Genomic DNA, 12,607 nt, shown 5'->3' on the forward strand with positions numbered 1-12,607 from the left:
TGGTTGGTACATGAACTTCCTGCATCAATTTATCATATAGAGTTTCTGGCTAATTTGAAAGCCCAACGTTTTCAGCATACCATAAAATACCAAATGTATACTTTGTGATGACATCTGCCTTAATGAACAACAAAAACCTTTGCATGAGCCACTTAATAAAAAACCTCCTCTTTGGATCAGCATGTCTCAAGACATACTGATTTTTTACAGTAGTACCAACTCCAAATTCTTGTTGCATGGCTTCATCGATACACCTCCAATGCTTTGGTCTATCATTGAGTTCCAGAGAGAACACTCGAGCTAAAAGAGATGGAGTAAGCTCCAATTTGCCACCAATTTTTCCACTCTCTCTAATCATTAACAACTGCTATTGAGCATGCATATTGTTGCCCCAAGCATTCCATGGCAACTCAGCAAAACTAAGCAAACCAATCTGTTTTAACCAGCCCCCGGTATTGGGCTCATTGATATCCATAAGAATAGAGCAATCAAGCATTGGAGTAGCCAACTCACCTTCATCCTCACTAGACATAGTAGAAGATGCTTTTGGCATGTTATCCTTGACTTTTGATGGAGCTGGATCAAGCGGACTATCACTCCAACCCTCGTCATGCTCATGAACAGCCCTCGGCTACTGTCAACCTCTCTTCACGGGAGGTTTTGAAATCTTTCTTTGCCTTGTCTTCACCATGGTAGCATCACCCACGACCTGTTGAGAATCCAAGATGAAAAGAGATGAAGAAAACAATGGAGGGTGATGGCATGGAATTGTAGGAAGCCGTTGTTATATGGGCGCAGGCGTCAACACACAAGCCTTCTTTCCCATACTTTGCCCTTTTTTCTCTTGCCTTACTTGACAATGAGTTAAACTCCTTGAAAATAGAGAGAAGATAACATACTGATGACCACTTGTACTCACTATGAGTTTGACATGTGAAACTTGTCCCTTCAAATAGACCTCATGCAACTAAAACTTCGTGGCTTCACACAATTTCAAACCAAAGGAACTGAGGTTAAAGTCAATCGGTCTTCTAGACCATCACACACAAATCCAAAGTTAAAAGGTAAAAGTCCTTTCAATGCACAATCTCCCATAAGCATGATACCATTTTGCCAATTCATAATATCATGAGAGAAAGCTTTAGAAATAAAATCCCCACAAGGCAAATTCCAATAACCAACTTTTAATGTCATATAATACCACCACTTCATGAAGCTTTTTTGCACTTCTATCACGACATGAAACAACTCCAAAATATTATGCACTTCATAGAGCACTATTGAAGTTTGCATGGCTTCTTTATGAACACAATAAATAATATGTAAAATAACATCATCTGCCAATATCTGACAATAAAATAAGGGTTCTTTGTGTAAAGAATCAAAGCCAAGAAACTCTAAAGACGATCATGAGATTCAAAGAATCAAAAACTGCTCTATGGGGTAAAATCCCATTACTTGCTCCATGAGGTAACATTGCTGAATTTTGAATCAAATTCACTGCAACTGTGGGTTCCTCCTGAACTTCATGAGGTAAATCATCATAGTTCGGTTGCATTAACCTTCTTAATCTAAACCCATTCATTGCGGGCTTAACTATTTCACCCTTCAAGGTAGCCAACACAAAAGTACCTTGACCGACATCTTTAACAACTTCATAAGGACCAGTATACCTCAACTTTAGCTTTTCTGGATGCTTCCCAAGCCTTGAATTACACACCATAACAAGATATCCCTCCTTAATTATCTTTTTCTTGATGTGTCTGTTTACCCATACTCTATCAAAATCCTCCTATGTTTTTGATAAAGGCTTTTGCTGCTTCTTGAGTGTCTCCATATCAGTTCTCCTACTCCCCTTAAGGTTACATTACTTTCTGCAACCAAGTTGATGTTTGGCTGTATAAAATCACTGTCATGCTCTATGGGATAATTGTGTTGCTACATGGGGTTACTATTTACTAACAATAATAAACATGTTGCTTGGAGTAGTAACCATATTGCCTGCAATAGTAACCTTATTATCTGTTGCAATAACCTTGTTTCTTGCTACAATAACCCTGTCTCTTGCAGCAAGGTTACAATCGCCTTCATCAAGATTGTAGTTTCCTATAATATGAATGATATCTTTTTTGTCCATTAAAGACAAACGAATACTATTGCCAACACTAAAATATCACCAGCATAAGTATAATGAGATATTGTCAAAGTTTGAGAACTATTTATCTCATAAAACTAACAAATAGCCATAATATCCTTAGAATTATGAACTGCTGCTACATGAGGCACTACAGCCAACATTGCATAAAATTAATTCCAACTACTTTCAAAACCTGTGAATCCTTTTGTGGCTCGTCATAATCAACTTGAACAATGTCCCCTTGCATTATAGGCTGAATGAAAGTAGCTGCAACTGCTAACAGGTAATGAACCATAGGTGTATAATATAACCATTTCAATGAAATATGCCAGGTTTGAGAACTCATCATATACAATGGCATCCATAGTATATCATAGAGAATGAAGATATAGAACCATAATAGAATAAGTAGATTGCTGCTCCGAATGCAAAGAATAATTGCATTGACTTGAAAAAATATCAATGATGCTCTAGCATTTTCATCATAATAAATGTATGGCAATGTACCACCCAATTTGGATCTTGAATAAGACATTGCATCCTGAAAGAAATATGTAAGATAATCCACAACAACTTGTAACTGCTGATTTTCAAATACTTGGAACCAATAATCAGCATGTGGTTGTCATATTTGCTGTTTTTGAGGTTGCTGTAGCACTTCTAACTGCATTTCAGCTTGCTGTAGTACATTTTGCTGTTGTAGGAAGTACAAGAATTCAACTTGCTGCTATAGGAACTGCAGAAATTCAGCTTGCTGCTGTAGGCACTGCAGAAATTCAGCTTGCTGCTACATGAAGTTTGGTTGCTGCTACATGTAGTCAAGATACTGTTGCAGGAATTCAAAGTTCAACAGTAAGAACTGCTGAAATTTAGGTTCTTGCAGATCATTCTAAAGCTTTCTTGATACACAAAACTATAACATATACTTGCTACAAGCATCCACCTCATACAACATCAGTACTTTCATGCTAAAAAACCAATCAACCTGAATAACATCAATCATTCCTGCTACAATATGAACTGCATAGATATCCACTGTAGATACTTGCATACTTCCAGATACTGCAAATTCAGTGATAGACTAATCAGAGTCCTCAAAGACTTCAGAAATAGTTGTTTGAATTGAAACATCAACAACCTGATCATTCAATGGATAGAGATTCTCAAGAATAACATCTTGACTTGAATCAGGAGAAAATACCAACTATGTATGCAAATCAGTAATTTCATTATCGTTCAATAGAACAACTTCCTCAAGAGCATTAATGACTTCAAAACAATGAGAAACTTGGAAATCCATTGCTGTAGTAGTACTTTCTCCTCTTGAAGCCAATTAATAATAGACAAAGCTTCAATGGATGCAACATTGGCTGCATTTCTTTCCTTTTCAAGCTCAACAAAAAACCAATGAATCATCTCAGTTGGAGATTGAAGCATAGAGTGTACCTCATAGGAAACTTCAGAAAAACCATACAAACTGACTGCATTCTGCAATGTTTCATATTCAACCAACTCTTCCAAAGGAAATGTAGTGCAAATCTTGCAATCTTGCTCTTCCTGTAAAGGGATTACAGTGCTAATCTTGCAATTCTGCAATTCTGGGAGTGGGACACTAACTTGTTCTTCACATCGAGCAATCCAATGACCTAAAATATTATCTTGCTTGTTGGAAACATCGGTATCCTAAACAAATACATCCAAAGATGGTGCATTTTTCACTACAAATAGTGGCACTTCTTCAAGTTCTGGCAAAGTTCCTTCATCGAAATCCAACTTGGTAGTTGCATTATCTTCCTTAGCATCAATAAGAGAACCAAGAAAATCATGCACAATGGCATCTTCATTGCAACAACCATAATCCCCAAACTTATCATCCATAACAGCATCATCTTCTGGAATACATAATTGATCTTCTTGATCACCAATTTGATCATCTTCATTATTCATAACTGCTAGCTTTCTTTTTTCTTGATTAAAGATGACTGGAGATTGATTATGACAGTTTGCAAAATACCAAAATATGGAAAATACCTTGAGATTATTGATGCAAAGTGTATGATGATCCACTCTCCCATTGGTAGTTTGCTCTGTGGGATTTGGGGCACTCGAGGATTTTTGGCTTCTTTGGCTCTTGTCCTCTCTCGCTCCCTTTACCTCAATCTTTGGCAAGACCATGGGTAAAGAGCCCGAATCATCATCATCATCATTACTTGAACTGGAATCAGAATCAGAATCAGAATCAGAATCCAAAACATCTTCATATCTTTCCTTGAGTTTTTCAACTACTACAGGCAATCTCCTGATATACTTAATGCTTGAACAAGACCTGACTTTTTTGCCTTCATGATCATCGTGCCATTCATAAGCATTATGAAGAATATCCTCAAAAGAATCCAACTTCTCCCATGCTTTATCAATCTTTGAACTTGACGCCTTCTTTACTACTGATGAAAACCTCTTACGAATACCATCAAACTCATTGCATAAATCAAACATGCAAAAATACTTGCAAGATTTTCTGTCTTCACAAGACCCATGAACATAAGAACGATGCTTTGAAGTATGTACAAACTCAAAGCAAACTTTCCACCACTTTTTCTTCTACTTTGATTTACCCATTGCTTTAGGTAGTTGTCACTGCTTCAAGCAATTATCACTACTTTAGGCAATCTGTCTTGCTCCATGACTTGATAAAAATTTCAGATTTTTAGGGCATTCTGCTTCATACAGAAACTCTGCCTCATGCAAGAAATTGCTTCATGGAGGAAACTGCTTCATGCAAGAATTCTGCTCCATACAGCAAATTCGAATTTCTGGCCTCAATCTGTACTGTTTTTGATAGTGTTTGAACACAGAGACACAAAGAATCAATAGCAACATATACCAACAGAAAACCCTTCGAAGTCCATACACCGAATTCATTTTTCATCCATAAAACAAAGTCGCTTTTCACAAATCTCAAGTACTTCTTCAAATCTCTGCACAAATTCCACACTTGGAAAATCTTCCAAACTGCATATAGGAAATTAGGTTTCCTTCCCCAAACAGGGTCATTTTTTACAGAGCTTGAAATTTATGGCATCAATAGAAGTCATTTTGCTGTTAAACTTTCACACCAAAGATTCAGAAAAGCGTGGCAGGATCGCCAAAGTGTTGCTGCCCTATCTATGCAAAATACATAATAGGACAGAGAATGCTTCAGGAGATAAATACTCGATATCGCATCCAGAAATCATGAAAACTCACAACTAACCATATAGAAACATAGACGTACTATATTCAGCACTACAGATCAGAAAATGAGAAGTACAACACACAGAACATGCTGCAAATGAGACAAACACACCATAGATGATGGCGCCAATTGCCTGATTCTCTTCATAATCAGATAAATCCATCATACATCAGGCATAAACATCACATATGACCAGATCAATGAGAAGAACACAATATATCTCATCAGGTCACGTTTTTGCAACTGCCCCAAAACTGCACTTCATGAGGCAGTGAACTTCATGAAACAATTAGAGGATGCCTCACACATAAGACTAACATAACTAAGGTGCAACCATGCTAAGGGCATAATACATGATCCATAAAGTGTGAGACCATGACCATGGCTAATAGGCTGCTACAAAATAGTGTCCCCCCTTAACTATAGTAAATTCTATTGCAAGTTAGTAGTGCAAGTGGCCAAGATTTGTCACATCAAAAGCATACTGCAATTCAGCTTTTAAAGCTAAAATATGTTTTCATGAGGTCCAATCAACAATATATCATCCACATAAAGAACGAGAATCAAGAGGCAATCCCCATCTTTATGGACATAAAGTGTGCTCTCAATGTATGAATTACTGAAGCCAAGAGCAATCAAGTATGCATATATCTTCTCATACCATACCCTAGGTACCTACTTTAAACCATAGAGAGCCTCATGCAAATGGCACACTTTGCTTTTTCTGACTCTTTTAAACAAATCCAAGAGGTTGAGAGACATAAAACTCCTCATGAAGATCACCATTTAGAAAAATGATCTTGACATCCAATCGATGCACATACCAATCATGATGAGCAACCAAAGCAATGATACTGTGGAATGGTGGTCATACGTGAAGTAGATGCAAACAACTTATCATAGTCAATCCCATGATGTTGGACATACCCTTTGGCAATAAGACATGCTTTCTAGCAATCAAGGCTACCATCAGATCTGCGCTTTAATTTGTAAACCCACTGAGTGCCTATAGTACGCTTGCTAGCAGACAAGTTATATAACTCCTATGTACCATTTTTATCAATAGAATTTAACTAGGATTGCATAGCTGCCATCCAACATTCGTTTTGTAAAGCATCATGTCTCGTAATGTATCTAACAGCCATCTAGGGTTTGTTCTAGCTTCCCGAATAGCAGCCCTCTCATCCACCACTTCATAATCAACAATACCTTGATCAATGGGCTAAAAATCAGGTTGTTGTTCAACATGTGTTTGCTTAAGTTGCTGAAATGGAGCAAAATTAGATTCACCTTGCTAAAATAAAGGCAACAAATTGTCAAGCATGTCCATAGGCCCCACATTGGGCTACTTTTTGCAGTCTATGAAGGGCTGACCAACATGTTCAGCAAATACCACATCTCTACTTACAAAAATCTTGTTGGTGGAGGGTTGGTACAAGCGATACCCTTTACTTTCTCCACTATAGCCAATAAAGATGCATTAGACATCTTTGTCTTCCAAATTATGTCTTCGTGGTTGTGGCATTGAAGCATATGCCAAACAACCAAAGACATATATTTAACACCATTGGTTTTCGGCCATTCCAAGCTTCATAAGGCATACATTCAACCAATGCTTTAGTTGGGTTGTGATTCAGCACATACACTGCACATACGATAGCATCAAGCCAAAACTTTAGGGGCAACTTATTATGTGACAACATACAACATGCCATTTTTATCAAAGTGCGATTTTTTCTTTTAGCCACACCATTTTGTTGAGGTGTGTAAGGCATAGTACACTAATGGATAAGGCCCCTTTCAGCGAAGAAGGAATTGAATTCTTGCGACATATATTTCCCCCCCCCCCCCCCCCAACTTGTACATATTGTAATTGGTTTGCATCTATTGTCATTTTCAGCCAAGGCCAAGAATGTTTTAAAGCATGTAAACACTTTGGATTTGTGCTTCAAAGCATATGCCCAACAATGACAAGTCATGTCATCAATGAAGGTAGCAAACTACAAGTATCCTTCGATGGATTTGACATGCATGGGCCCACAAACATCAATATGTACAAGCTGTACTTTCTGATCAACATGCATAGTACCGCCCTTGGGAAACAAAGCATGATACATTTTGTCAAGTATACACCTTTCATATACATTGTGAGTAGGTACTTTCGACAAAGGGAGATCGAGCACCATATTCTTGCTTCTTAGGAGGAGCAAACTACCATAATTAAGATTACCAAACCGAGCATGCCATAACTCAGTGTCATCCAAAATGGCACCATCGACATGTAATGCATCCTCTGATGCTCTCCTCTCAAATAAATCAAGCTGATAGCATCCATTGTACAAGTACCAGAGACAATGAGGACATCCCCACCACTACAATCATAGGCACTACATCGATCCATGTGGAATTTGACCACAAAACTAACACATGCAATGGCTGAAACTAAAAGCAAGTTTTTCTTTATGCCTAGCACATACAAGATGTTTTCAATCATAATAGTCTTCACATCCACTGCAACAATGGGAATCTGACGATGCCTTGAATGGCATACGAAGCATCATTTGCACATGCAACTTATCCCCCCTTTTGTACATTTGCATATAACACAAACAAGTCACAAAAGGACATTACGTGCTTAGAAGCACCACTGTCAAAATACCATGTGCTACAATTTTGAGCAACTAAAAGACCATGCTCATATGAAGAGGGATCATAAGAACAACGCACAACAAAGGCATAAGGCTGTCCAGTGACCAATGTCCAAGCTTACCAAACGTGCGGTTGCATCCTTTGCATTTGCTGAATTTTCAGCAACACTCATACCCGATCATTTCTTCTTTTCACTTACCATCCTCTTTTTGCATTCTTCAATAACATGTCCCTTCTTCCTATAATAATTGCACCTCTTTTTCTTAGCACCGTCACCCTTGATGCTTGAGTCCATAAAAATGTTGTTTTGCCATTTCCTTTGGATTTTGATGCTGCCATGACTTACCTTTGTTGCAATGGCTGGCTGCAAATACTTGATTATCCATACTTATATTGGAGCGCTTCAGCCTTGATTGCTCTTTTTGCAACAATAGTGATACCAACGCATTAACTGTGTAAGCATTAGCATCTCCCTTTACAAGTCAACGGAGTATAGTGGCAAAACTCTGATAAGTATTAGGTAGACCAGCCAAGACCATAGATACAAGAGATGCATTGGGAATGATTTCATCGATATTAGCAAATCGCTCCATAATGTCCTTGACACGTGTAATGTATGTATCCAAAGAATCACCCTTTTTCATGTGCTCCATCTCAAGCTGCTTATGCAAACAAGCTACATGAGCCTCATTGCCTACCTTGCTTACAACAAAGCAAGCTTATCCCAACATCCTTGGTTGTTGTGCACGACCGAATATGGAAGATGCCTACCTTTTGAACGAGAGTACAATCAAAGCATGACCTTGAGCATCACACCCGTCTCATTTAAGGACCTCGTGCCTTTTAGTGTGCTCGGATGTGAGACACCATTAGCACTTGTACTTATACATATATATCTATCTAAAAACCTAAAGTGGTACACTCGTCATTGTACCCAAAAATCGTGCACACTCTCTACTCTACTCTCTCTCTCTTTGTCTCGCTGCTGCTAACAAACACTGACTATCTCAATCTTCGTGCCTCCCTGTCACTACAAACTAGCATTAGAGCCAATGGCTCACGCAAGCTATTGAGGGGTAGACCAATAGGCGTAACAGTCTTGTGGACTATTGAGGAGCAGGCAACACGTGGAGAGTAGACAAACATGTAAGCACAGAACAATTGACGGACAGGCGACTGCTGGTCGGGTGCAGTTGACGGCAGACTGATGACACGTCAGACGGGCTACGTGACAGGTGACGAGGTCACGCTGCGTGACAGGTGACGAGGCGACCTAAACACGACGTCAAACGGTCTCCGTGACAGGTGACAGGGCGAACTGAACACAACGGGGCTGCACAACGACCTATACATGACAGGCGACAGGTCATCCCGTCACACGAACAGGGCAAAAGGTCAACGCCACATTTTTTCCTTTAATTTACTTCATCCTAAAATTTGGTGCCTGACACACATTGCAGTCATCTCTGGACCAAAATTTGCAAACATTGAATGCACAGGCCTCAAACATTTTTTGGGGATTCTCAAATGCAAGTGAAATTTTTTGCTTAGATGAGTCAATTTCACTCAAATTTGTGCAATCTTGTCCCAAAAATTTGGGGCTTTTCCCGGATTTGGGGATTGTGATGCAGGACAAGACAATTTGTCTCAAAAATTGTAGGAAGTTGTGACATTTTGTCTCCAAAATTTGGGCCTTTTCATGTACATGCAAAATTGGGCTGAAATTTACCCAATTTCTCGACATTGATGCACATTGGACCTCATACAATTTGGGGCTTTTGCTGTTTGGGTAAAATTTGTGCGCCATTTGATCATTTTATATACATGAAAGCTTAATTCCATGCAATTTGGACATCTAGCACTTGGAAAATTTGGGGGTTTTTGCTGAAATTGCTCTATTTTGACAAAATTGGCATGTTCTATGCATGTCAGAGACAATGCAGATGTGTAGTTGATGCTTTGAGCACAAAAAGTTTTGGGGCTTTTGACCGTGCATGTCAAATTTTATGCCCATGGGTACATGTACAACAAAAATTGCAGCTAAAATTTGGGATTTCTCATGTAATGTGATGTATATGCCTTTGGAACAACTGTAATCAGTTGTGGAATGCTGTAGCACATGGTTTGGTGCTTCTGCAAATTTAATTACAGATCTGAAATCTCTCCTTCTACGTGGTCATTTATTGCTGGTTGGTACTTATTTGTACCTTGGTCACTTGTGTGACAGTTTGGTCCTGCATTTGCTGAATTTTTTTGTCACATTTGGGCTGAAAATCATGACTATCAACAATGACAGCAGTAATATCATGCACATAAAGAAGATTGAAGAAGCACATAACTTTGCCGTTTGGCAAAAACAGCACTACAATATCCTATTGCAAAAGCTGGCAAAGCAGTTTAAAACCAAAGGGGCAAAGCTTGCAAACATGAAACAGGAAGATTGGGATGAGTTAAACTCAACCATTGAGCTATCGATTTCTGATGCCTTACTATTTAATATTGAAGGTTTGGATTCTGCATATGCTATGTGGACTCGACTGGAAGAAATGTATGCACAGAAGAGTGCCCCAAGCAAAGTTTATTGCCTGAAAAAGCTTATGGATTTGCGTATGAAAGAGGGTATAGCAATGTCTACTCACTTGAGTGAGTTTAACTCCATTCTCACCCAGCCGATTGCCTTAAAGTTCTTCATTGATGAATTTAAGGCTACGTTCTTGCTTTGCACTCTTCCAGAGAGTTGGGATACATTCAAGACTGTTATGAGCAATTCTAATGCGATTCTTTTGTATGTGCTGATGTAGAGAGTGCTCTACTCAAGGAAGAAATGAATCAACAAAACAATGCATCGAGTAAGTCTTCCAGTGCTTTGCATACTAGGGGCAGATCACACCACAAAGGTAAATTTGATAGCAAGGGACGCAATAAATCGCGTGGTAAGGATGTTGAATGCCATCATTGTGGCAAGAAGGGTCACTTTAAACGTGACTGCTACAAATGGAAGAAAGAGAAAGAAAATGAAAAGAACATAGATGATAGCAAGGAAGAAAAGAAAGAGGGTCAACCTAAGAAGAGCAGTGTCAAAATTGAAGAGCTGAATGTAGTCACTCATGACAGTGCAGTGGGAATGACGTACTCTTGGTCTCTTCACACTTTGGTGCACATGCTTTACTTGCAGATACAGATGATGACATGCACAGACGTCTCATAAAAGGTCTCTTTCACTGAAATCTTCTCCTCTAGAAATAGTATATTCAGATATGTGTCAGATGCCAAGATTATCTTTAGGGGAAAAGAAATATTTTGTCACCTTTGTTGATGATGCTACACGGAAGGCATGGGTTTATCCTATTCGTAGCAAGGATGAAGTGCTTGACAAGTTTCAAAAATTCTTGGCATTGGTTAAAAATCAAACTGATAAGACACTTAAGTGTCTTCGCTCTGACAATGGTGAGGAATATGTGTCCAAGGCCTTTCAGTCATTTTGTGATAGCAAAGGGATCAAGAGGAAGCTCACTGCCCCTCATAATCCACCCAAAAATGGAGTTGCAGAGACCGTATGAATCGGACCATACAGGATAAGGTCCGTACGATGCTGTCTCATGCTGCATTACCCCATGGTTTTTCGGCAAAGGCTGTTATGACAAGCGTACACTTAATTAATCGGCCACCAAACAAGTCTTTAAGAGGGGGAGTTCCCCAAAAAGCGTGGTCGGCCAAGCCACCTTCATATGCTCACCTGAAAGTGTTTTGACTGCGAGGCTTTTGTGCACATTCGTAAAGAAAAATGTAGCAAACTTGAGCAAAAGTCCTGTAAATGCATTTTCCTAGGATATGGTGACGAGGGTGAAATGGGGTATAGATTGTAGGATCCCGAGAAAAGGAAAGTAGTACGTAGCAATGATGTTATCTTCCAGGAAGATCGCATGCATAAACAGCTCGAAAAGATTGAGGAGGTCCGTAGGGTTGTATTCCGGGAAGAAATACCTTTTGGACAGCAAAGAATGCCCGCTGTGCAACAGCAAATACCTGCTGTAAATGAACCTGCAAATGCAGCAAATAATGCTAGAAATGATCAGGTAGCCATTACCCATAATGATGAGCCACTGGATGTGCAATAACAGCCAGGACAACAAGCTGTTAATACTGATTTGCAAGTTCAAATGCCAAGACAGCATGCTGAAAATGGAAATTTGCAAGAACAGCCAGCAAAACAAGGATCATTGGGTTAGCAGATTGTCTACGGCTACTAGACAACCTGTTAGATTTGTTCCTGGTGCAAACAATGTGGCTGATTATGTCATGTTAACAGACTCTGGTGAACCATCATGCTTCAAGAAAGCAATGGACAGACAGAACAGCAAAAAATGGTATAAAGCCATGTTGTCAGAAATGAAATCTCTTGAGAAAAATGGCACTTTGGACTTAGTGCAGTTGCCTAAAGGGCAAAAAACACTTCCATCCAACACTTCTCGTTTCTCACAAAAATACAAAGCAAGATTGGTTGCGAAGGGATACAAGCAAGAACATGGAATTGACTTTGATGAGATCTTCTCTCATATGGAGCTCATACAGATGGATGTAAAGAC

General features: G+C 39.1%; 1 protein-coding gene across 3 annotated transcripts in view; it reads right to left on the bottom strand.

Annotated features, from left to right (window-relative positions):
• The window catches only part of LOC148011036 (uncharacterized), a 129,039-nt gene that overhangs the window by 48,943 nt on the left and 67,489 nt on the right, over positions 1-12,607 (bottom strand). The window contains exon 2 of one of the 3 annotated variants that reach the window (XM_087672164.1): positions 2,770-2,963. The exons of the other annotated variants lie outside the window; for them this stretch is intronic. Within the exon in view, the coding sequence (XP_087528290.1) occupies positions 2,956-2,963 (8 nt within the window). The 3' untranslated portion in view covers positions 2,770-2,955. Of the gene's footprint in view, positions 1-2,769; positions 2,964-12,607 lie in introns of those variants that run through there. 3 annotated transcript variants of the gene reach the window in all.

Source organism: Lygodium microphyllum, chromosome 29 (assembly GCF_053477565.2).
Source record: "Lygodium microphyllum isolate KBCC chromosome 29, Lygodium_microphyllum_v1.1.10, whole genome shotgun sequence".
Taxonomy (NCBI): Eukaryota; Viridiplantae; Streptophyta; class Polypodiopsida; order Schizaeales; family Lygodiaceae; genus Lygodium; species Lygodium microphyllum.